The sequence below is a fragment of the Oryzias latipes genome, chromosome 6, assembly GCF_053564925.1.
Source record: "Oryzias latipes strain Hd-rR chromosome 6, Olatipes_Hd-rR_3.1".
Taxonomy (NCBI): domain Eukaryota; kingdom Metazoa; phylum Chordata; class Actinopteri; order Beloniformes; family Adrianichthyidae; genus Oryzias; species Oryzias latipes.
Genome location: NC_136242.1, coordinates 28,942,634 through 28,968,448, shown reverse-complemented (window position 1 = coordinate 28,968,448; position 25,815 = coordinate 28,942,634). Strand labels below are relative to the sequence as shown.

Here is a 25,815-nt window from a genome sequence, read left to right as displayed (position 1 = left end):
TCAACAGGCTTCAGATAGTGAAATGTGTTTGTAAAAAGCATGAAGTCACTTTGACTGCTATGGTCAGTGCAGGTAGTAATACTCAGATCTCTTTTGTGCTTTGAAATTTTAATGAGAAAACAGTTTTAGAATAAAATGTACACACATTTAGGAAAAATCAGGGTCCTATTGGCTCAAAGGTTAATTTTTAACCAAGTTAAGATGTTGCAAATTTTAAAAGCAGCCACACTGCACATCTCAGTAGTTCTTGTGTTGAAATCCCACTCTGATCGTCTTTTGATCTATTTTCAAAGCATTCCCAGTGGTCTTTTAATAATGACTTTTTTATACTAGATTAATAAAAAGTGTTTGTTATCTAGGAGTTTAATAAAAATTTGCCTATGAGTTGTGGGCGGGACCGTTGCTGTAGTAACCCCACCCCTACTTCCCGTCATCTATTTGTTTCTGTGCTCTGCTGCTAGCTCACAGCCACTTACACCCCCAACAACCTATCCTGACCGTCGGTGAGCATTATTAGAGTTATCCAGCTGTACAGTTTTGAGCCAGATGCCAGGCGGATATATCGGAATGGAGCGGAGCAGGGAGCTCGTGTCCTGCCGTTGAAGCTCCTACGTCGTTGCTCATCCACAATTTGAATGAGAAAACTACTCAGAAATGCAATTTTAATTGTATTTAATTGTGTCTTCTATCATAAGAAAAATGCTACAATAACATGTTAAAAAACAGCTTCAAAGTGACGATTGTATTTTTATTTTTGTTCCTCTCTTTTGATTCATTTTCCTCCAGATGTAGTAGCGCCGCTCAGCCACAGCTGGGCGCTGTTGTCTAACTCAGCCCGGCTCCCGCCTCTCTCCCTCCGCCTGCCCTGCCTGCCTGCCTCTCCGCCTCAGCCAACCCGGGCTGTGCCGAGCTGCTCCCTGCGGGATCAGAGCGCTCCCCCGCCGGGACCCTTCTCTCACATCCCCCTGCTGGGACGCGGCTACATTTCCAGCCAAGCACTGCCTGCCTTGGCTTTATTATGTGTGTCTGCGCCGCAGCCCCGCCAGCAGAGGCAGGCAGAGGAGGAGGAGGAGGAGGAGGAGGAGGAAGACTGGTAGCCAGAGTCAGGACAAAGAAAAAGCAGGGAGACAGAGGCTAGTGGAGGGTTAGGCTGGAGCAGACACTCACACCGGAGGCAGGACTGGGGGGGTCACAAAAAAAAAAAAAAAAAACTGAACGTGGGGGTAGTTTAAAGCAGCATTCCCATCGAGGGGGCGGACACGCGGGGGAAGCGCGCAACGTCCACGCCACCAGAGCAAACACCGACATGCTCAGAGTAGAATAGCGGGTCGGAACGCGGCAGTGGAGGGTTCGATCCCCGGACGACAGGAGGTGGCGGAGGAGAGGCAAAGAAATACAGTCTCTGTAAACTGAAGGACGCGCGAGGAGAGACGCCACGCGCCCTTCCAAACCATTTAACCCCCACGAACACGTCAGCGCGCGCGCGCGGACGCTGCGCTGTCACCTTTCCAGAAATAGAGCGCGAGGTCCAGCCGAGCTCAGGTGCTTGCCACGCGCGTGGGTGGAAGGAAAAGAAGAAGAAGCGGGAGCCGCGCGACTCGAGGAGCAGCAGATAAGCGACGGGAGCTGAAGGAGGCTCCGCGGAGCGAAACTTCTCCCGGTTTGTTCTACAGGTTGTGCCGTCGAGGAGCGCCTCATTCCCGGCGTCCGCGGGATCCGTCCGCCGCCCGGAGGCTGACGGTGCCGCATTGCAACAGGCGGAGGAGCAGAAGGAGGAGACGCAGGAGGAGGAACGCTAATCCGCCCGCTTGGTTATCTGAGAACACGGAACAGAAACAATTACCAGAATTAAGAGAGAAAGTAGTGCGGGAGCGGCGATGTCCAGAAGAAAGCAGGCCAAACCGCGCTCCGTTAAAGGTAAGAAACTGTTCGGACCGAGAGCAACCGGGCCGGTGATTTCTCACCTGCCGGGACATATTTGGGCAGGTAACCCGCGCGCGTTTCTTTCTGAGGTGGAGCTGTCTGGAAGTTGCGCGCGGGTTTGGGTCTCGGGAAGTTGATGCTGTGATGTCAAAGATCTGCGGATTTCCCACCGCGGTCCTCCTGCTGCCTGGACAGCTGTTAGAGTGGACAGATAAAGAAGTATTCAGTCAGAACAGCTCTAGTTGATGCAGTTCTATCACTCTGTTTAGTAGTTGAAACTTTATTGAAGCCGGTTCTGTTGTTTATTGTTCCTCTGAAGGATGAAGGTTGTGTGAAAGCAGGCCTGCTGCTGGCATGGGTGAGTGGGCATCTAGCATGGGGGGGCGAGGGTGGTGGTGGTGGGGCATGTGGTGTCCTTGGCCTTCCTGTTTCCTTTATGGGACCCAGATGGGCAGCGGGACTGGCTGACCATGTGCCGCCCCCCTCCCCCTCCCCACCCCCTCCCGTTTCCTTCCAGGCTTCTGGTGCAGACCTGCAGTCCTGATGTTTCCTGATGGAGAACGGAGGAGGTTTCTGTGGCTGGAAGGCAGATTTCAGAGGAGGAGACGGCCTGAAGACTTTATTTTCCGTCCTCCTGTAGCCCATCACTTTTACGTGGAGGATGGATTGGTTTTTCCTCCTTGTTGGTGGAGCAAAAAGAAAAAAAAAACCTGACATAAGTGAACATTTATTTCAAACATGTATGAGAGACGGCAGTGAGGTGCAGGTGATGCTCTAGTCTCAGAGCAGGAAATCACAGATTTCTCTGTGATCAGTGAGGAACGGGAAGAGGGCTTGTTTGTTTGTGGACCAGTGCATTTGTGTGTGTGTGTGTGTGTGTGTGTGCGACAGCCGGGATAACCAGAGCTTAGCTTTAGTCATGCAGCCAAGCGAAGCAGAGCGGAGCGGACGAGCAGCAAACGCAGCCTTGCTGTCCTGCAGAAAGCGCCATGTGCTGGCGTGTTTGTGTGCGTGTGTGTGTGCTCCTGCACACGCCTGCCGCTATCTCCCGTCCGCACCTTGCCCCTCTGACAGCTTGGCAAGACCTGGCATTGGGGAGGAAAAAGAGGAGGTAGAGAGAGAGGGGGGGGATGAAAAAGGGGGCAGCGCAGCAGGTGAGGGGGTGGAGGCGGAGGCCGGGCGGAGGTGAGCATCACCAGAGGATTATCTGTGTTTTCATGTTCTCCTGTCTTTCACCTGCTCACCCAACTCTGACTGGCTGTTTGGCTGGCCTGCCCGCTTGCTGGCTGGCTTACTGTCCAGCCAAGCATGCCACAACAACAACAAAGACTCCTCGTCCATCTCTGCTGCAGATTAACCCCCCCAACCCCTCCCTACAAACAGGTGAGGGCTTTTCTCCCCTCATCCGAGTTGGACTGAAAGCCGCATCCCGACTTTTCCTTCTGAGTCCCGAAATTTCTCACCCAAAGAAAGTTTAGCTACGTCGTGTTTTTAAATAATAAAAGTAAATGTGAACATTTCAAAGTTCACTTCTGCAAGTTTTAAAGGTCAGGAAGGACTCTGAGTTTCTCTGCAGAAATGCCTCTGCTGGTGAGATGACCTCCAGGATCTTGATTTCAGCCGGATGTGCTGCATTTTGAAGTGCGATCGTACTCCATGGCCAGGCTCAGAGGCAGTTTCTCTGCGTTTGCACAAACACTGGGATGTTTGCGTCCAGAATTAGCCGAATGTGTTCTTGGATTCAGCTCCACGCTTGTGCTTCCGCCTTTTTCCCCAACTTTGTCTGCTCTCCGATGGGTATCTGTTCAAACTGCTGAAGCTTTATTGACAACTTCGGATGCTGAATTTAGTGTGAAAGGCGTAATTCACATTATTTAGGAAACACAGGACAGTTGGACATTGTTCTGTGCTTCCTGTGAAATTGAAGTTCTCATATTAATAAGAAAAAACATGTTTCATTTTCAATTATTTGTTTTTTTTATGCTAAAAGAGGATTCTACATCACTGGTCTGCAGCCTGAGTCTCCGGAGCCACATGTGGCTCTGTTATCCTCCACTGTGGCTCTTTTGCTTTAAAGAAAATGATTACAATTTGAATAAACAGTAATTTTAGTTTATAAATCTTAGCTGTGGTTTATAAATAGAATAAGCTCATTTTGCTGCACGAGTTGCTGTTCAGAGGGAAAGTTCTTCATTCAAAAAAAATCTGATTTTTCACCAATATTATCATTTTTATATTCAATATTAAAAGGAGAAAACTGATGGAGATAGAAAAACAACATATTTTCCTGCATTTTAAATTCAAGTAAATCTGCTGCATAAGGATCCTAGTATTTTATTTTGAAAGGAACATGTATGTGTTGCTGTTTAAAAGTAAAACATAAGGAGTCGACTTAGAAAAAAATCAACACTGTTGTAATTAAATCATGTAAAAGGGACATTTAATAACAAAAACATTTCTAAATGGTGAAGTGGGACTTTGTGGTTCTGGTTGGGTTATGATCAGAAAGAACCTGGACCGCATGGCTCAGTTAGGTTATAGACCCCTGACCTACGTCATTATTGTCAATATCAAAACAAAAGACTTGTTTTTTAACTGCAGCCTGGCAGCGATGAAGTCTTCCTCTTTTGGGGCGGCTGTGGTGCAGAGGGTGATCTGATTGGAAGGTCGCAGGTTCGGTTCCTGCCTCGTCTGCCCATCTGTGATGTCATTTCTTTCTGCTGCAGCTCTTCGTTTTTGTTCAGGGTTTCTACTGGGGGAACTGGGTGGGTGGAGGGAGGAATCTGGTGAGGGAGGGGTTTCATCTGTGTGTGTTTTCTGTTTTAAATCATTTTCCTATTTTATGACTATTTTATCTGCTTTATGTAAAGCGCTTTGTGTTTTTAACCAAAATGAAAGGCGCCATACAAATCGAGAAAGCTTGAAGTTGGAAGAGCTCAGCCGGTTCCCACCATGCTGTCTGTTAGAACATTAAGTCTTCATTCAAGGCTATTGCTCAAACTCCATTCACAAACGCTGAGGCTGCAGACTTGCATGTTGGAGCTTGTGTCTTTTGCAAACTTTCCAGAACCATTGTTCACTCTGGAATGGATCAGAACCATGGAGTTCTGATTATCCGAGTCCATCTTGTTCCTGGATCTGGTCCTGAAACCTTTTTATTATTATTTTCTTTTTCATTCCATTTTCCAAGTTCCTCTCAGAGCAGAAACATCGAAGCAGGAGAAGTTGTTTAAATCTTTGATGGATTCCGGTCCGGTTTGGCCCCGACAGTGATCAGACCTCGTTAGCAGGGAGGGGACCTGACTAATTGCAGAGTGTTAATTGAACACGGACCAGCGGCACAAAACCATCAGCTTTTGAGAGAAAATGCAGGGAGGGGGGTGAACAGGAGGAAGAAATGAGAGAGCTGGGCTCTTATCAAAATATTATTTCAGTGGATTAATCCCTCTTTAATGTGTGTCTTTAGCGAGGCGAGGAAGCAAGAATCTCATTCTGCTCCAGCAGCCTCTCCATACTATCTCTCCCCCCCTCAGCCCCTGGAGTCTCTCATGCATTATGTAGTGATGATTATTACTTAATTACACATTAATAAATCCGCTTCATTTGCAGGACATTAAACGGTAGTTGAGCGCATGTGACAGGGAGACAGAGGAGAGAGGGAGGAGGAGAAAAGGAGCACCTTTTAAGGTTTATTTGGAGCGTGAGGAGAGCTTTGCCACATTCTTCTCCTTTCTCCATCTGCCGCTCATGCATTTGGCCCCCCCACTAGTTCAAAGGTCAGGCTGCTGCAGAATCTCCCATTTAGGGAGGTATTTGTGCAAAACCAGCGGAGTAGGACGCCTCCATAAGGTTGAAGTTCATGAAATACGTTTCTGAAACGGTGAGGAAAGTCGCCCGCAGCTGAAGCTGCTGAAATGAGAAACGGAAAGTTTGTGGAGGAGAGTTTCAGTAGTGCGCAAACCTGACCCCGTCTAGGAGCTGATTGGAAGGATTTCTGGACCAATCGGCATCTATCTACGTGTCCATGTCTGTGATTGGCTGGCTTTGTGGCACATATGTAAGGGCAGAAGAGAGAATTGGTTTAATTTTCTGTGTCAAATGGAAAACAATTTTTTGAGTACGATATATGATTTGTGTTTTACAAAAATTAAACAAAGAAACCCACAAATTTATTATAATTTATCTGCTAGTAAGCAAGTAACAATGACGAAATACCTTTTCGTTGGCTCATACTAAGCCTGGTGTCATATAGTAAGACAATAAAGAATAAACTTTTCTTAAATTTAGTACAGCATGTGTTTAAATATGAGCATAAACATACTGGGATGCATAGGAATGCGTCATTGTCCGGCATGATTGTGACATTCCTACACGTTAGTGCATTTATCAGAACACTTCTAGTGTAACTGCTGCATGAAAGGCTGCATGAAGACTTTTAATTTGAAGTTTTTCTCAGTGGGACGGGGTTACAGAGGAACGTAATTTTCTGCTAGTCAGAACTTTTAGTTTGGAACGCTCCCCACGTTTAGGGAGCGTACAGATATGAAACGTTACATTAGTGCAGGGGTCGGGAACCTATGGCTCGCGAGCCATATATGGCTCTTTTGATGGTCACATGTGGCTCGCAGACAAATCTTTTATTATAGTTTTTTTTTTTTCATTAGACCAGTCCTTCTCGGGCGCGATGCGATGTCAGAGGCGCGCAGTAGTAGCAGTGCTTAGAGAGAGAAATCTGCGCCAGCGCTATCAGTTACTATTATCTATTATTTCACAGAGTTTGTACCAGCTGGAAACCTGTGAATTGACGTGCCTAAAACTGCGCGCTCCCGTCTCTGAGAAAGAGCGCGCAGATGCGGGGACGGGATGTGTGAGGGAGAAAGCAGAGGGCGGGGGTGGGGGGGTTGTGGGGACAGGCAGCAGGTGAATCGCGCAGGGATTGTAAAAACGTAAAACCCGCTTCCCGTCACTCACTGCAGTGTGTGAGTGTGTGTTTGGCTCCCCGTCTGCATGTGAGCAGTCTTTGTCACATCTACAGAACATTCAGACCTACGATGACGTTTAAAGTCTCAACGCCTTAACGAAGCAGAAACTCACCACGTATCAACCAGACTAGACCATCAGCAAAACTACCACGAGAAATACTCATCATTTATTAGCAACAGAATAACAATGTTATTAAAAAGAATCCACAGACTTATTGTACTTTAAAAATTTTGAAATTAAATCAAATGCACACATTCATTTGTATATTTAGTTTTAAACAAATTGTCGCGGACTGAGTTGGGTGGCTGTTGGGCAGCGTTAAAAGTTCTGGAGTTCATTGAACGCGTCAAGCAGAGATCTGATTGGCCCTCAGTTCTGTCGCTCAGCCTGTTGTTAGGTAGTTTGGACCAATGGGGTTCAGCTATGGGCCGAATAAGGGAAATGGGAGGGCTGCAGCGGGAGCAGGGGAATATAAAGTTGGGAGAAGCGCTCTCGTGTCGGCGGGAGAGATTCAGGAGTTGCTGAATTAATTGAAGGGCGTTTGTTGCGGTCTGCAGTAATCGGAATAAAGAACTTTAAAAGAGGTTAAGTCTCCGTGCCTCAGTGTGGGGAAGGGACACTACATTATTGTATGGCTCTTTCGAAATTACATTTCAAAATATGTGGCATTTATGGCTCTCTTGGCCAAAAAGGTTCCCGACCCCTGCATTAGTGGTTCACTTGGGGGCGAAAAGGGATTTTGTTTTTGAGTTTTTTGGATTGTTTAACATTTTTATTAGATTGTTGACTGTCAGTAAATAGGGGAAGTATTAGAAATACCAAGTTCATAAAAATCCTCACCTATTTTAAAAATATTAAGGAATTTCCCAGATGTGGGAAATAAGTTCAGCTAAGCTAAGCATAAATGTATTTATGATCATGATTTCCAGTAATTCAAGTCTTTAGTCCAGATCATTGCAGTGACGCCACATTATCCCAGCTCTGTCTTACTATAACCTATAGAAGTGACATCACACCTTAACAGGTTTAAATGTCAACCAAAAACGTACCTTTTTAGAACGGCTTTTAATACTTATCAGAAAGTGGCATTTATTTTCTTTAGTTTTAGTCCCTTCTTATTTGTCTTTTAAGTATTTTATTGCTTTTTTTGTTGTAATTTTAAGCTGTTTTATCTTTTAAAACTTGTGTACTTTTTATTGTGACGCACTTCTGAAGTTTTATAGTGGTTTAAACTTCATTCATTCAATCATTCATTCATTTATGTATCAAAGCTTTTTTTACCTACTAAACATGCAAGCATTGGCTAAAATGAATCATTGTAGAGGAGTAAATGTTTGGATTAAAGCTTCAATTGTTTGGTCGTTTAAATTATTTGACATGGACTAAGAGGTTTTTTTTTTCCTGCGTTTTTATGGAAAATTATTCCTTAAAAGTAGATAATTTTTTTGCTAATTTATTCAGGCAGAAGTAACAGATGAGAGCAGCCGTCCTAATCTGTCAGGATTTCATTGAAGCTTGAAGTGGTTTGTCTGAAATCAAGCTGTAAGGTGTTGGAATGCCAGCGGCGGTCCTTATCAGCTCGCAGCCTGGCGTGGTTAAGCGTGCAACTGAGCATGCCATGGCGGCGGCTTAACTCGCCTTGTTTATCAGTAGACTCGCTGGAAACGCCCCCCCCCCCCCCCCCCCCCCCCCCGTCTGAGTGTCCAAACACGCACTCGATGGGTCCAGACCGAGAACTCTCAAAGTTTCTAGAAACGACAAAAGTTTGCGTGTTAACATGTTATTTACACTCATTTAACTCTGTAGGTGTTTCAGGAAAAGTCTTCTTCCCCTTCATGCTTAAACGGCTAAATGTAATTTTATTGGATTGCCAGAACTATATTTGCTCAAAGCAAAAAAAAACACGACTACACCTCCTACGTATGTAGTTTTGGGAAACAATTTAAAATCAGTGGAAAACTTTTCATTGTTAGATTCGACTAAAAACTGAGCTTTATCACAAATCTATAAATAAATTATCAATTGTTACTCATTAAATTGAAATTGATAAAAGAATGAGCTGCTTTGATTGCGATTTTATTAATTTTCATATATTCAAGGAATTATTTGATGTATTTCTGTTAGTTTTATTTTGAAAAACAATGTTTCACAAAACTAAATGAGCATAAAAACAATAAAAAAAATTTTAGCGTTGTGGAGCAAAAGTGGATCATCCGAAATAGTTTGAATAAAAGTATGAATAAAGTCAAATGTTTTCTTTGGATTTAAATGACGAACAAAATCAAATTATGCAGAAATTCTGTTAGTCAGTTTTCTGTTTCTCGCTTCTCATCTCCAAATTTTCTATCAGAAGCAACACTTTCTGTTTCTGTTTAATGTCACATTCTGCTGAGATGCATCACTGAAAATCATAAAAGTTCCCTTATTTGTCATTGTGGAGGTCTTTGTGTTGCTAACATGAGGTCGTTATGGGATGTTCAATCGAATGCTGCTTAGTTCTCTTCTGCCAGTCTTCACAGTGTTGCAAAATGCACCAGGATTCATTTGCAGGTGAACCGAAACCTTAATTCTTGAACAGACCAGAGCTCAGGCGAGCTCCAACTCCTGCTGCGCCTCCTGAGGTGCGGCTGAACTCCATCAGCTTTTGGTAGAAATTTAGAAACGTGTCCATCGATGTTGGACTTTGACAGCGAAGGGGATTAAAGTTCAGTTCTGCAGTGCTTTGAGGAGGACTGGAGGAGTTCTGTCTTTGCCCCGTTTGCCAGAAAACATGCGAGTCTGACGGCTGTGGTTTGGCTCTTCAGAACAACAGAGTATTTTCTGCTGATATCTGCAAATGTTAGTAAAGATCAATCAAAACTCCCATATGACGCGTGAGCGACGAAGTTTTTTTGAAATGTTGAACCGTTACAGAAATGTTCATGACTCGGATGCTCCTGGTAACGTCTCCTTTGTCCATTTTTAGGAGTTTGTTTATAAATCTTTAACCGGTTCTGTCCCAGCAGCTTTAATTGTGGTTCTGATTGGATCCTTAGGTCAGCTGACCATCTGGCCCCTAAACTTTATATGTATAAAATATATAGTATATTGTTAGGTTTTATTTAGATACATTGAAATATACTTTTTTTAATTTTAATTTTTATTAATTAATTAATTCTTTTAAGACTCGCTGTGTACAAAAAATGGTTCCGCTCTCGTTGTTTCAAAATTCGTTATAAATAAAGTTTAGTTGATGCATCAGGAGATGACGCTCAGAAGAAACCAAAGATGGGTTCTGGTTCTGGCATGGTTCTAGAGGCTCAGAACATCGGGTCTTCCTGATCTGCTAACGGCGGTTTTATTCTGGACCAAAATGTTTTCTGTTGACGTTCAGAAAACATGAAAAAAAGGAGGTTAGTTGAGGTCGGAGCAGGAACGCTCACACGTGTTCACAAACTAACGCAACACCCCCCACCCCCACACACACACCTCCCACTCACCCTTTCATCAACAGCAGTGGTAGGAGGGGGGGGGGCAGCAGATATATTATGCATCAACCAGGTGTGCATCAGGGAACGGCTAATTGCCCCCACCACTAATGTTTAATGTACAGAAGATGAGATATGGGGGGGGGGGGGGTGTGCAGGGAAAAGAGCTGGTTTGTTTAAAGCTGCGGATCTTTACTGGGGATGGAGGGAGGGGGGGGGGGGGGGGGGGTGATTTCTCCAAAATGAATCATTCAGCCAGTTTCCATAATGAAATGAAGCCATAGTTTCTGCATCAATACGGGGTGGGTGTGTGTTTGGGGGTGGGTGTGTGACCCGTACGGGTTTTTGTGTCGTCCAGGTCCGTGGAGAGTCGGAGACGGGACCGGCTGAATCGTAACGGAAGCGTAGCTGTGTGTGTCTTGCAGTTTCATTGAGGCTCGTGCGGCCACCCTTAAGGGACTTCCTGAGAATGGAACGTACCATTGTTGCTAGACCCAATTATGTGGGACGGTGCCCTTACACCACACTGTAGTGGGGCTATAGTAAGGTGTGAGTATCGGCCCCCCTGACAGGCAGCAAATGCTGCTGCACACATGGTGCATGTAGAAGAAAACGTGCATGAACATTTTTTTGTTTTACCAGCTCATCAAGCGGTCTATGATCTTGGTATTTCCTTCAGGTTTGCCTATTTGTCACAGCAAATAACAAGGCATGAGGGCAGGTTGTGTCCGAACTCCTTCCCTACTCACGATATAGTGCGTTCGCCATTTTATAGTGCTGTCCGAATCTACAGTTCCAAAATCCAGTGCCCTAGAAATTTCCCAGAAGTCTCTGCAAAAAACCAGTGTGCATCGATGCTCACTAGATCCCTAAATATAGACCACAATGCATTGCGTCGGAACAATTTTTTGCCCAAAAAATGTATTTAAATGTATTTCTTTAGCAAACCATCAAGGCTTCAGAAGAAAGTGGACTCATAAATAGTTGCAGAAAAAGCAGAGAAACACTCATATCAATTGGATTTTAACTTTGTGAAATCAATGATGTCTTATCCGCTGTTTAAAAAAAGAAAAAAGTAGTGAGCATGGTGTCCAAATTGCTTTTAAAGTCCAGTGCACTACATAGTGCCACACTGTCTAGTTTTAGTAGTTAGGGTGGGAATTAGGACACAGCCTAAGACTCAAAGATGGTGCTGAAGTCTTCACGTTTGTTTCAAAGGATAACGGATATAAAGATCTGCTCTTCTAGAGCTTTGGCTTTGTTTATCTCACTTGTTTTGTCACTTCTTTAGAATTTCTTAATTTCGTCGTCATGTCATCTACCTTCAGATGCCAGAAATGTTTCTTTATAAGGAAACTGATTAAATCCCTGACGGCTAGAGGCGTGTTTATGGCAGGAAAAGTTGTTGCATTGTTTTTCCAGATTCATAAATATTTCAGCGTCTTCCTCCCCGCGCTTCCATCGCACACTCTTGGAGCCAAGCACAAAGGAGCTCACAAATCAAGAGGCTGGACCGAGCTTCATTGTCCTGAGCAGAACAAGCCGCCTGCCCTGTGCTCCGTCTTTATGGAGCTCTCCGCTGGGGCTTTTGTACCGTGCTCCTCTATAGACCTACCAGTGCTTGTTTTTATTTCTGGAGTTTTCAGTTGGTTTTTCTAACTCCCCTCTATTCACCTCCCAGTCAAAAGGCAGAGGCGCCCTGCAGAGCGTGGCACAATGGAGCGAGAGGGAGCAGAAAGACGCTGAAAGAGAGCTTCAGAGAAAGTTTAAGGCGGACTTCTCCTGTTTTTTCCTTTATTCTGAGTAGCAGATAAATCAGTTATATGTTCCGCCTTTGTGGTTGATGTTTATGGCTAAAAAACCGTCAGAATCCTCGAACAAAAGCCACATTAGTGGCTCAGAGAAGTGCGTTTACTTCGGCTAAACGATGTCACCCTATTAGCGAATGCTGCGTTGAAGAATGTCCCTCTGATTTAATGCCCATTACACCGAATAAATGCAGAAGGTTGTAAAAAATAGAGATATAAAAATGTGGGAGACTGAAGTGAAGGTTCTGGAGGTGGATCTGCAGGAGAACGAGTTGTAGCTTTCAGCTTTAAACAGTATCAATAAAATAACTACTAAATTGATGCAGGAACTTGGTTGGATTAAAACTTGATGATTTCCTGGCTCCGGCTGCTCATCACTTCATAATTCATATATTATATTTGAGTTAATTCTTTCTTGACCTGTTTAAATCACTAGTTAAACAATTTTTTGTAGGTGAGGTTAAAGAAAGTCATAATTAATTGAATTGTGGATGAAAAAGGAATTAATTTAGTATTTTTTTGGTGTGTATACTGCAGTTGTATTTAGACAAAAAAATCAAAAATACACTTCTGAACAAAAAGAGTATTTTTTTCATCAAATCCATAAAGACGTAATCCACCAACCTTTTGATCTATTTCAAAAGCGTTTCCAGTGGTCTTTTAATTATGATGATGCCATTTTCAGTCAAAATCAAAACTTTGTGTCGTTTTCTAAAACATGCTTTCTGCAGAGCGCCAAGAGTTGGTTAGAAAATTAACTTTTGAGTTGTGGGCTGGACCGTTGATGTGGAGTAACCCCGCACCCCCTCCTCCTCCTTGTTGCAGAGAGCTCTCTGTTCACATGCTCTCCTGCTAGCTTACAGCCCCTTACAACCCCAACCTAACGTTACCGGAAGTTTTGTTTCTGGGGCAACAAAAACGGTGAGCTATATCTGAGATATCCAGCCGTTCAGTTTAGATCCAGATTCCGGCCCAGGTGAGGAAAACAAAGACGTACGTGGATCTATTTATGGAGGCATCGGAATGGAGCGCAGCAGAGAGCTCGTGGCCCCCCCAGCGTATTTTCTACGTCACAAATAAGAACTTTTTCAAACTGCATTTTTGCTTCTGCTCCTGAATCACAACAATTTAAAAAAGAAATACTCTGAAACCGAATTTCAATCTTAATTTATGTTTAATTTAAACAATGTCCTCCATTATCAGAAAATTTAATCAATTTTACTTTAAAGGAACTTTTAAATATATTTTGGGGAAAAAAAAGACTTTTTGTATTTCAGTTTCAGTTTTGTCCAGTTTATATCTTCAGTAATGGGAAATATTGTTTTTGTTACCAAACAACATTGGTTTTGAACAGAGATTTGATAAAGTAAATCCATAACAATTTTAATTAAATTGTAAAATTGTGATGAAATTGAATATTTTAGGCTGTATCCTGGCCCCAATAAACACGATTGAATCCTAATCATGTTTAATTTGTGTGTTTTTTTGTGTGTTTTGCCTGAAAAACGTGTTTTCTGCCTCAAACTCGTCTGATAAGCAGCAGCTAAATCACAAACAAACTGAGGAGAATATTAACTGCAACATCTCTTTGTTTATTGACATGTTCATGCTGGGCCAATGAGTTTACTCTATCAAAGAGCAATTAGTGTGCAGCAGCAGCAGCTTCAGTGCACGTCGCCTGCAGCTTTATCCTTAAATGAATACAGATTACAGAGTAAAGTCTGTTGCTGATCATTAGAATCTCCACTTTTTTATTGAAAAAAGCGACTTTGATTACAGCTTTAAGAGTAGAAACATCAGCGGTCGCGCGCCTGGGAAGATCCTTCCCGTCGGCCCCAGAAGGAGCGTGGTGAGCGAGTTAATCTGTCCTCCAGCGACGCTGCACCACGCAAAGCCGCTACCTTCCACGATCAAGTCCAGACCAATTCTCTACCTTCCAATGGCCGCCATCAGTCAGTCAGAGTCCTTCCTGCTTCTGAGCTCTAGAGGGGAACTCATCCATTCATTCATTCAGTGTGTGAACATGCATGAACTCCAGCTCCTCCACTGTGCCGTGTGTCACCGTCTGATCAACTCTTCCTGGGCCGGTTTGGTTTTTGGGCTGGTTTCAGGCTTGCCAAGGGAGGAGGGAGGGAGGGGGGGTCTTCTAGTTCAGTTATTTCTGGAGCCCTCCCCAGAGTCAACATACTCCAGAGAAATGTGTCCCTGTCTTCCTTGCTGTCCTACTCCTCATTTTTCTCCTTGCTGCCCTCCTTCACCTCTTATCCTTCCTCACCTCTCGTCTCCTCTCCCTCTGCTCCCCCCCATCCCCCTCCCGTCCCTCTAGTTTCCTTCCTTTATTTTCCCCCCACTATCGATTCCTCTCCTCGCCACTCTCTCTCTCTCTCTCTGACGGACAGAAAAACAAATGTCAGATCAGAGAGGCTCTTTAATCTCCAGCTGCGCCGTTTGGCCCCGAACATCAACTCTGCTCTTGTCTGCGCGCCAGAAAATGAGAGTTGTGTTCCTCGCGATTTCCTCACAGCTCGGAGGAAAAAAAAAAAAAAAGTCTGTGATCGTGGACGTCTTCTATACCTGAAGATCACAGCGTGCACAGCGTTTGTGTTTGGGTGAGAGGAAGTGTCAAAGTTCCAGTGACTCTGTCTGCAGAAGGAGTGTCCTCTTTCCCAATGATTTAGGTCAAAACTGCAGTTTATACTTTTGACTTCATTCGGTAAAGGTCAGAGGGCAGAGATCTTTTCTGCTGTCTTGCTGTTGTGATAAACTGTGGAATAAGTTAGGGATAATGGAAGACGACATGTGCATTATCAGAAATTAACGCATGGCGTGGAAGCTTGAACCGTCCGACGTGAAGCCACGTTCCGGGAAGTGCGTTAATTCTGATAATGCACACTTTTAAGGCCATTAATCCGGTTATACCATGGTCACTCACAAAAGTTTGGATCGCTTTTTCTCCCCAAAAAGTGGGCTATTTTTAACGTGGTGCCGTAACAATGTGCTGCTTTTTCGGCTGGCCGGCACGGACCATGACTGCAGCAGCAAAGGAAAGCGATATATATGCCGATGGGTTAAATGACGCATCAGTTCAGAAAGAACCTCACCTCTTACCGCTTGTTTTTGTCCAGATAATGAAGCAAAAGTTTGTTTTTAAGAAGCCAGCGCAGCGATATAGAACATTTAAGCTATGTGACCGGAACTTCTTTTTTAGGTGTGCATTATCACTTTTTAATGCTCACCCAGCAGCCAATCAGAATAGAGAATTGACCCAGGCTATGGTAAAATGTATGTTAACCTATGTTCTGAATGTCCGCTGTTCAGTTACTAACTAGCGTTTAGACCAGAGCAATATTATAGAACATTCAGGCTATCTTCTTTTTTAGGTGTACATTATCACCCTGCAGCCAATCCGAATTCACTCAGACCATTGTTAATGTTAAATAACCTTAAGGCCGTGTCACACAGTCACTGCCTACATTTTGCACACATTGCACAGATTGGTCACACGAGTGTATATGTGGAAATAGTGAGAACGTTGTGGACTTTCAGTTGAATTTTCACAGATGTATCACAAATGTGCCACGTTAAAACATCGGCAGAGGTATGAATAAAGAACACGTAAATCAACGTAAAAGCCCGGCCCAAAACACATGTGTCAATAACGTAATTTAAACGTGATACATGCAGCGTTTACGTGATATAAAAATGATACAGCGGTGGAACATGTGTGAAAAGCCAGTTATACCTACGTGGTGGTGGAAAGCCACAAATTTGTCTTGCAAAAAATCACGCACAATTTTGTAAGATTTAAGATAAACAAGGTAAAATACATGTTAACTCCACGCATGGATCACGAAAGACTGAAATGGAAAATGAGCAAAATAGAAATGTGTGACCAACCTTTAAACAGATATAATGCTGGAAAATGTGTCTGAACTCAAACTCTTTGAAACTGAACTACACTAACAAACACAGTTATTGAAGCTGCTTTCCATCTGATGCTGGCATGAACGCTTTGCTTTGTTGTCAACTTATTGGGGAGGAAACACTTACATTTATCATTTCTTTCTCCAAAAAATAAAAACAATTTAGAAGCTGACTTTAAACTCATCTCAGGATGACTTTGTGTGATTTTTAAAGTTCTTTTAGTGAAAAATATTTCACATAAACAAAAAACAAAACACAATTCAAAGGAAACAATGAAGATACAATATGTTTATATGAAGGCTTTTATAAAAATGGCTCACAGAGCTCACTGAGGATTGTTTTTCTTTTCCCTAGGCTCTGTTTAAAAGACTGAAAATATTCCTCGCGTTGCCTTCAGGAAAACAGTTTTTGTTTGTTTATATCAGTTTATTTGGATTTAAGACTTAATGATATTTACTGCAGTTAAGGATGACTTTCCATCGCCACTGATGCTGAAAGGTTTTAGAAAATCAGCAATATAGGTGGAGTAAATATATAACAAAACAATAATCAGTCTGAAATGAGAATAGAGGCCAAATAAAGGACAAAGCAGAATAATTTTTGGTGCCTTTCCTCACTAGTGCACCTGTGCTGTTCAGATAAATATGCATCTTAGACTGAAGGCCTACCTGAGCAGAGGCCTACCTGGAGAGCAGAGACATGCCCAAACCTGCGGACGATTCTCCCATCTTTTATTTAACGAGGGACTCCTGAGGTGGGAAGTTTCTGCTCAGAAGAGGAAGAGTTTGATGAGAGAGGAAGGATGAAGAGAGTGATGGAGAGGGCGCTGAAGCTTGTCCGCCAGGCTTTTGTGTGCTTGTTGTTCTTTCTCTCTGCCATCCATCTAAACCCTCTGCTAACTCTGTCCCTCTGCACGTGCACGCTCTGGCAGCCCACGCACACACATGCAAGGCTCCCAAACCGCTGCCCGTTTCTGGCCAGTGGCTCAGAGTTTGGATGTGCGTCTGTTTTAAGGCTGTTTTGTGCAGAAAGCAGGCAGGCAGAAAGAGCAGTTTCACTGCTGATAAAAGTATTTGGTTAATCAGCTTCTGTCCCTGTCCCTCGACTCCCAGTGTTTGTGGATGTGTGTGTTTGACATTGGCTATTGAAGTTTGATGGGGGGGGGCATTGTCCCTGGGGGAGGCCAAGCTGGGAATGTAGATTGGCATCAGCTCCAGGCCAACGTCCTCGCTCCAGAGGGACAGGAGGGCCGGCCAATCAGAGTCCTCCTGGATTTGCAGGCAGGAAGCTGGATGTGTATGTGTGTGTGTGTGTTTGTGTGTGTGTGTGTGTGTGTGTGTGTGGGGGGGCAATCAGAGGAGGCATGAAAAAAAAATAGAAAGAGACAGACGGATAAAGAGGGAGAGAGTCAGATGACAATTACCCTCCTGACTTCTGTCCAGCACTAGTTGTCAATCAGCTTGTCCCGCTGAGAGAAAAACTCATTTGTCATTGGCTGTCACGCCCCATGCCCCGCCTCCTTAAGCTGACTGGCCAGTGTGCGATAGGCCAGGCTGACCTGTCCGTCACAGAGATGTGGGAGCTCCGCGGCCTGCGCTGCTCTGGGAATAAATGGCCCTGATACTGTGTGTGCATGCAGCAGTTGTTTAGGAGGAAGAAGACAAAGGATTTTTTTTCTCTGAGCTTTGATGCACGGAGAGACAGACAAAGATGGATAGATGTAGAGAAAGGAAGGAAAAGAGAGAAACAGAAGAAGTATGGAGCATTAGAAAGGTTCGAGGAGGTAGAGAGACATTAAGAAAGATGGCAGCAGGAACATTTAGGATCCACTTTGATGAAAATTGCATTTTTTGGGTGGTCTTAATATGTTCAGCTGGCGTTTAGTTCCAGTCAGCTCTGCATCTGCAGGAGCTGACTGGAACGTTGGTCCGCCAGCTGAAGCTCGACTCAAACTGAGACGCGAAAAGAACAATGATTGGAGCATAACAGTAAATCTTCTGCAGGGTGGAGGTGATGTGGTGATCCGGCTAAAGAATAGTTTAAACTTTTATGACAGAAAAAGTACTGAAGGGAATGAGAAGAGTGGATTTTGATCACTTTTTAGGCACCTTTATAAAAATTCTCAGATTTCCTGAAAAACAATCCCTAAAACCGTGGATGATCAAACAATCATACAAACATCAAATTCTAACAAGAGACACAGGAATTCACTCAGATATACCTCATTCTGTCTTGGAAAAGTTCTTCAATGAGCAAAATGTCTGATGTTTTTGTCTCCAGATTTTGCCACAGAGCTTCACTTTGAGTTCAGAAGGGAGGCAGAAACCTCCGTTGTCGTTCAGGTTGTGCAGCAGTCGTGCTGAAAGACTTCTCAAGTTCTCTTTAGCTGAGGACTTCAGGGCAGCAGAAGCCGAGTTCAACCTTATGCCAAATCAGAAACAAACATCTACTGTCAGAGTTTCAGCTCCACTAACGGTGGGGTTGCGGTTGATCTTCGTGGGGCTTTAGTAAGCCCCAGAAAGTGCAAAGTTTGGGACTTAAAGGGTGTCTTTTATTTACTAGCTCACCCGAATGGGATGCTTCAACAAAGCGAGTGCAGCCTTATGTCGCCAAGTTTGTATAAAATCCCTTCTTAAATGGAGACAAACATGTTTTTGGGTGGTAACACGGATCACAGGCGCTGAGTCTTGTGCGTTCTGATGCTCGTAGGACCCCAATGGCATACCCTTTGTGTCGCACACTTTCACACGTGTAACACGCTCGAGGGCTTCATGTTTCTTCGTGGTTCTGCGTTGATGTTGGTAGAAGACTGTCTGATCTTCACCTCTGCTGCCTCAGTCATTATTTTTTTTTTAAATTGAGAATAAAGCAGCTCAAATGAGAGAATTACTGATAAAAACTACACAAACAAGAATTAGGACCAATCAGCCTTGCTTTGGCATTTCTTTTAAAGGATAAAATGTGACCTGAGCTCCTGCTGATGCAGCATCCTCTCGTTTTTAGTTGAAGGCACAAAAAAAGAAAAATATAGGTGAGTTTAATTTTCCTAATTTTTTGGCGCTTTTTTGTTATTTTTGTAAAAAACAAAAAAACAAAAAGAGGCAGAGTTCCTTCTGCTGTGTTCTGATTCTCAAAAATGTTTGGAACTGTGGAAGTCTCTTGTCAAAAATCTCTCTCTTTTTTTTCACAATTCAATTGTGATCTGATATTAAAGGATCCTTGCTAAGAATAAATCTGTAGAGTTTCAAAATATTTTTGGAATTGGAATCACCTGTCATTGATTATTGGTGGTTTGGAGACTTTTTTTTTAATCTTTGTGTGCATTATTTTTCCTTTTTGTTGGTGTCAGGAGGCTCTGTAGGTGTGTATTATCCTGAGGTATGCCAAATGGATCAATAAAGTTTGATTTGATCTATTTAACACTATGGTCACATATCCCAAAATGCCACAGTGTGGGGACCTAAATGCAAGTTTTTCTGCAAATTTGGCAGGTGGCTGCGCAGCGACATTTGTAGTTGGAAGGAGGAAGTCGCATTTTAAATGCCGTGCGGCGGCCGTGGAGGTTTTAAGAAAAAGTTAAAAATGATTTTTGACCTCGGCCATTGGCCGCCTGGGCACATTTCGAGGTCGCACGGAGGTAGTCCAGTGACAGGTGGGATGCAGGAAGGCAGCAGCGCAATCATTGAATGATAGGAGGGTCTCCAAGATCCTTAAAATCTTCTAAAGATTGGCCGATTTCAGACTGCCACCCTCCTGCCCTGCTGCCGTCCCACTGCCACCGTCCGATTTCTGACAATCGGACGGTGGCAGGGCGGGCACGATGACCAGACATCAGTCTCACGATCCCAGCCACATAAAAATGAGGAGACGGTATTGATGCTGCACAAAACTCAACATGGCGTTGATGACAACACAGTGACTCTGAGACCTGCGTCTTGACGAATTGCGGTTGATGTTGAGAAGAATGTGAAGAAGACAGAACATTGTGCTTGCTGCACTACTTGCAATAGAAGAGCAACGCTCACAATCAGGACAAAGAAGAAAAGGTTATATACCCCCTGGCGGCTGGTGGCCAGTGGCACTTGATGTGAACGTCCGCCGTCCGGAGACATTTACACATTGCTCAATCAGGGCTGCTGCCGGCCAGCGATCCGTCTGCCATCACCCTATGGCCGCCCGATTTTTTAATGTCTGACATTCATGACCAAAAAAAATGAGGCGCCGGCAGCTAATCTTGTAGATTCTGAGTCGAATAGTAAGGATATATCTAACTTTACTGTAAAGGAGCTATTTTTTTTAGAAATAATGTGGTCATTTTTAGGAGTTTATGTCCAGAACTACAGAACTAATGCCTTTAGCTTCTAGATCCTTCGAAATGTTGACACTACCTGCTTTAAAGAGACCAGAATCCAAAATGAAACATCACGTTTATGGTTGATTGTTTAATGTAAATATTTTCGAATGTATTGTATTAGTGTAATTCCTTTTCCCAGTTCTTTATTAGTCTGTTTACTTTGTTGTGCACCTCGCTTAAAACTCTTCTCGCTGAAGTTGCAGTTCGAAGAATTCTGGTCTAGTTTCGTGAAGAATCAACCAATTTTAATTTTTTTGTCCCAATTTCCGCCTTTCTTTGTTGAGACTGTGAAAGGAAATGAGATTCTGGTGAAAAAGCAGCTGGAAAAGCGCACACTTGTGAAAATACATGTTAATTGGAAGGCTGCTTTCCACCTCACTTCCTTCCCCTCACATACTGATGACCACATGCAGATTTCTAAGTGCTTACTTTTTCCTAACGATGCACACCGAGCACGCTCAGTTAAACCGAGCTGCAGACTCCTTCCTCTCCTGCCTATCCTGTAAGAACGCCTGCCTTCCTTATACATACTCATGCACCCCCAGCACAGACCCCCCGGTGTGCGCAGAGTTCACAGTAAAGGCGTTTGCGTCTCTGAGGGGAGGATACGGGAGTCTAAATAAAGCTGTGTGTGCTTGACTAATGAAACGCACCGTATCCCCCGCGGTCTTATCAGGAAAAACGGCTTTTATCAGAGGCTGCCTCCTCGCTACGTTCAGGACTTTCCAGCATCAAAAACAACGACCTCAAGAGTATACTTTTGTTTCTTAATCATAATTCCTGCATTTGTTTGTTAAGGGAATCCTGCAAGTAGTACAGACGCCACTTGTTGGAACAAAACTCCTTGTTCTCACAAATCAAAGGTGGCTTTGCTTGTTTTAGTTCAGAAAATAATGCATCATCATTTTTCAGATTTACCTGAGTTGTTTTCTTTATTTCAATGTTTTTTTTATACAACTTTGCTCAAACTTTCAAGGTTGATGTCTTTTATTTAAAAACACTCATTGAAAAAAATATTTTACCATCTGGATTATGTTTTGTCACATCAAAGCAGGCCCACATAATGCCACTACCTCTGCCGTACATCACAGTATTGGTTTGGGGTTTTCCTAAGATATTTACCACCTGAAAACTGTGACCTGCCCTTCCCTTTCTGCTCAGCTCTTTAGCTCAGTGGTGTCTAACCCCCCCGGGCCGTGGATCGGTACCAGAGGAACAGTTGGTACCAGGTTGCAGAGAAAAAAAAAGACAACCTACAATATTTCAGTTTTATTTATAATCTGATTCTAAAGTCCTGTAAGCAAGAGTTTTATTTTATTTTTTTTTGCTGCGACATGAAAATGTTTGGATCTTTAGCGTTTTATAAAACAGATTGAAGTTATTTTGAATTGCTTTTTGCATTTATTTAGGAGGTTTTGTGTTCACCTGAACATTATCTGGAAGACTCACATCACCACTTTGTTTGCCTTTGAGAGGAAAACTTGGCTAATTTAGAACTTCTTGTTTTGGTTTGGAGTCCAGACTGGAACCGGTGTCAGAATGGGGGGGGGGGGGGGGGGGTCTGCTGAGGGAAGGACGGAGGGAGGGGGGGTGTTTGAAGGATCAAATGCAGAGGTGTGTTGGTGAGAAGTGCATGCTGGGGAGGGGATGAACAGGAAATCCCATTGTGTGGTGGCTCCGGCCATTTCCTGTTTGTGTGCCAGCTGCACTTCCCTCCTTCCTGTTGTACCCAGGAAGTCGGTGTCACATTCCCGCTCTGATCCGCAGCTCATGGTCTTCCTCAGGACCTGCTCCTGTTCTACAGCGCCTTTTAAGTGCAGATGTGGCAGACGATGTTCCACAGCAGACTGCTTGAAATAACTAATATAGATGTCAAGGTTTGCAGAAAATGCTGGAGGCAGGAATCCAAAGTGGAACAGAACAGCAGCTGAGACTTTTATTACTGCGAGAGCCTGGAAGGAAGCAGCCTTTAGATTATTTTCATAGAAGACTCAGTCTGATAGTCAAAGAAGAAGCATGATGTTGAATTTCCAGTGGAACTGTGAGCGTGGTGTTGGTGAAAGGCGATGCAGTTTAACTCTTTTCATGGAACATACATATGTAAACATAGGCGTTAAATCCTTCAGCACCTAAACAGTTGCTTTTCAGATTTGATTTACTCCTCAAAGGCTTTCAATGAAAATGTTAAAAAAGTAAAAAAAAAAACAAGGTTGTGTAAATGTACAGTGGTTTAAGTTGTGCAATCATAATATTAGCTTTCATTTTTAAAACTGCAAATCAGTGGTGTCCACACCTTTTGCCATGAGGTGTGATTGCCAACCATTCGGCTTGACGTTCTTTGAATTATCACAGCCTACAGCAGTCAAGGACTGCAGGACCATATTTTTTTGCAACGATGGAAAAAAATTCTAAAAGGAACAAAAGGCCCTAAGAAGACCTCAAAAGAAAGAAATGAGGCCAAACAGACATGACCAGTGTATAGCAGAACAGAATTGACACAACCGCATAAACGTCTGTATTGTTTCTGCTTTGTTTCATTATCATTGCATTTCTTCTTTCTTACGGCGTCTTTGAGTGAAAATTTGACCCCCGCCATGTGCATGAAAAGTCACCAAAATGTGCCACACACCTGACAAACCAAAACACACGTTTTGAAAGGGTGGGCGTGGTTCGCAAACAACCTCCGTTGCTAAGTAAATCCAAAAGTCTACTTTTGCAGATTCTTTTGAAACTTGCGTCGATCTGTTCGTTATCCCCAGGCAACCAAACGGAATAATGGTTGCTATGGAGATAAAACCAACAGTAAAGCTGCCATTTTGAAAAATTTACATCGACTTATCCCATGTAGCTCTTAGCAGTATTAGCATCTTAAGCAATTGGTTTTTCTGAGTCAGTTGATGAAGCTGATTGCAAAACTTTCAAACAAAGCTTTTTTACTTTTTTACTTTTTCTCCAACATCTTTTGACAACATACCTTTGTTGTTTAAGAAGGAAAAGTTCCTGGAAAACAAATCTCGGAAATGATTTATTATCAGATCCTCCAGTTGAGCAGGTTGTTTTGCATAATCCTCTGGTAAGAAATGCAGAAAGGAGGGAGAGTTTTTGTCTCTGTGGAAAAGAAAAACGTAACCCACCCTCCATAAAGTTATCTTCCTGTCGTTTTCTCCTCAGCGGTTGAAGAAGGAGAGTCCTCGGAAGGTGGAGGGACCTGGGACGAGTCGGTTGTCCAGACAGGTTAGTGTCCAGACTCTGTTCCTAAAAGGAGAAAGTGAAACCGTCTGTGGTATCAGATCCCTGGACTCAGAGTTCAGGGGACAGCATGGAGGGACAGGGAGGCTTAATGAACAGGGTCTGAGGTGGGTAAATTGGTTTGAGACAGGAAGACAAGAGGGAAAGGAGATTTTTATAGAGGGAACGATGGAGAACAGAACAGAGCAGAGGGTCTCCAGAGTCCCACCCATTGGACAGACATGTTGGGAGGGATTTGTGCGGTTTTCAGCTCTCTGTGGTCCTCGGATGTCCTGGGAGGAAGTGGAAGAGATGGCAGAGCTGTTCTCTTCTTTTCTGGGATTCTTGTGTCTCGTTGTGGTTTCTCAAAACCACTTTCTCCATCATGGAGCCCCGTCCCTCCATCTTCTCAGCTGTTTCCAAGTTTCAAATGGTCGCCCATTTTCCTCAAAGCAAAAACACATCAAATGCTCTCTGAGGTTGAAGATTCAGATGAATGAAAACAGAACAATTGCAGTCGTCCAAATATGCTTTGATGGATTCCAGTTTCTTATTACGAAGGAAAGCAAAGTCTGAGAGACCACTAAACTGGAAATGTTTTTCATGACACACGAGAACTACTTATTTAGAAATGCAATCAGCCTCAAGTTCTGATTTCTAAATATTTTGCTGATGGGGAGCTTTGTGAGAACTTTTGTAGTTCAACAACACATCTTCAGCTGCTGTTATGAATCATAAATAAACTCCTTGTTATTGTAGAAGCTGATTAGATGAATGTGGACTAACTGGGACATTATGGAGCAGCTGAATAATTCCCAGGATCCATCAGCTGCATGTAGATCTGCATGTAGCTTCAGCCGCCATGCTGGATGCACGTCAACTTCAGAAAGACGTCCCAAACCAGAGCAGACTGACAGGGACATTACCAATCTATTGTTTATTCAGATGTTACATAAAGTTATATACAATTAAAATATTTCATGGAGGTTCTTCTAGATTTCTGCATGGACAGATGATGGGTCTCCTTGTGGTTCTCTGGAGTTCCAAAGCTGCAGAAATGCCTTTGTATGCCTTTCACACTATGAGTCTCTCATCTGTTCTTGACCTTTGGTAGAAATATCTTGATGTGTTTCCTTTTTAGACGGCTTCAGTTCATACCAAGAGAAACTGAACTCAGTTGTTCCAAAGTTTTGGTTATTAGCATTTTGTGATTTAACATAAGAGCCATTACACTGGAAAACCTTCCTTGTCAAAACAAGTTGAAATGTTTTCTGTTGTTATAAGTGAAAAACAAAACCTTAAAAAAAATGGTCTTGGCAAGATTTCTTAAAATAAGTTATGATGTCCATGCCCTTTCAACCCATAAGAACCCACCTTGACATCAGTGTAACAGCAAAACATCAGTAATGTGTTATGTGGCCCTCTTGGTTGATGGTATATCACCTATAATTTTCCCTATAAATGGATGTGGGTTCTTACGAGTTAAGACATATCAAATTACTATAAACACTCATGTTTCGGTGTATTACTCTTAAAAATGGAAATATTATGCCTTAAAATTGCTCAAAAAAGAGTTTTATGTGTTTAAAGTCAGTATTTCTATGCACCTTTCCCTCATAACGTGCTATTTTAAGCACATCAACAGTCCGTCTATTCTTATTTCTAGAGCATAAATATCTTAAAATAAGACTAGAATGACACATTTTAAGATAAGTTTGTCTTTCTGAAGCAAGAATGTAAAAAAAACTGTAAAATAACAATAAACTTGATTTATTAGAGTTAAAATAAAATGTTTTTAAGGTCAAACGACTCAACAAGATGTTTTACAACTTATTGTATTTAAACAAGTCTTACCAATAATTAAGATATTTAAAAAGGGCAGCTGTGGTGCAGAGGTAGCGTGTTCGACCTCTAATTGGAAAATCCCAGGTTTGGCGCCTGCACACTGAAGCCCACATTAGACAGCGAAGTGTGTGAATGTGTGTGTGCATGGGTGAATCAGACTGTGACTTTAAAGCGCTTTGGGCCTTAAAGCCAAGTGGAAAAGAGCATACGCCATTTCACGTTCATTTTATTCCTTAAGATTTCTTTGTATATCTGGAAATGACTTGTGTTTTCTGAAACGTTT

The 25,815-nt window shown here is 43.1% G+C and overlaps 1 protein-coding gene across 11 annotated transcripts in view; it reads left to right on the top strand.

Moving 5' to 3' along the window:
- Nucleotides 1-918: 918 nt before the first annotated feature.
- The window catches only part of znf423 (zinc finger protein 423), a 171,561-nt gene continuing 146,664 nt past the window's right edge, over nucleotides 919-25,815 (top strand). For 4 of the 11 annotated variants that reach the window (XM_078948943.1, XM_023955979.2, XM_023955982.2 and 1 more), the window contains exons 1-2: nucleotides 919-1,917; nucleotides 23,631-23,693. In XM_078948943.1, the coding sequence (XP_078805069.1) occupies nucleotides 1,878-1,917; nucleotides 23,631-23,693 (103 nt within the window). In that variant the 5' untranslated portion in view covers nucleotides 919-1,877. The remainder of the gene's footprint in view (nucleotides 1,918-23,630; nucleotides 23,694-25,815) is intronic. The other 7 variants (XM_023955981.2, XM_078948941.1, XM_078948945.1 and 4 more) reach the window with 2 other exon arrangements.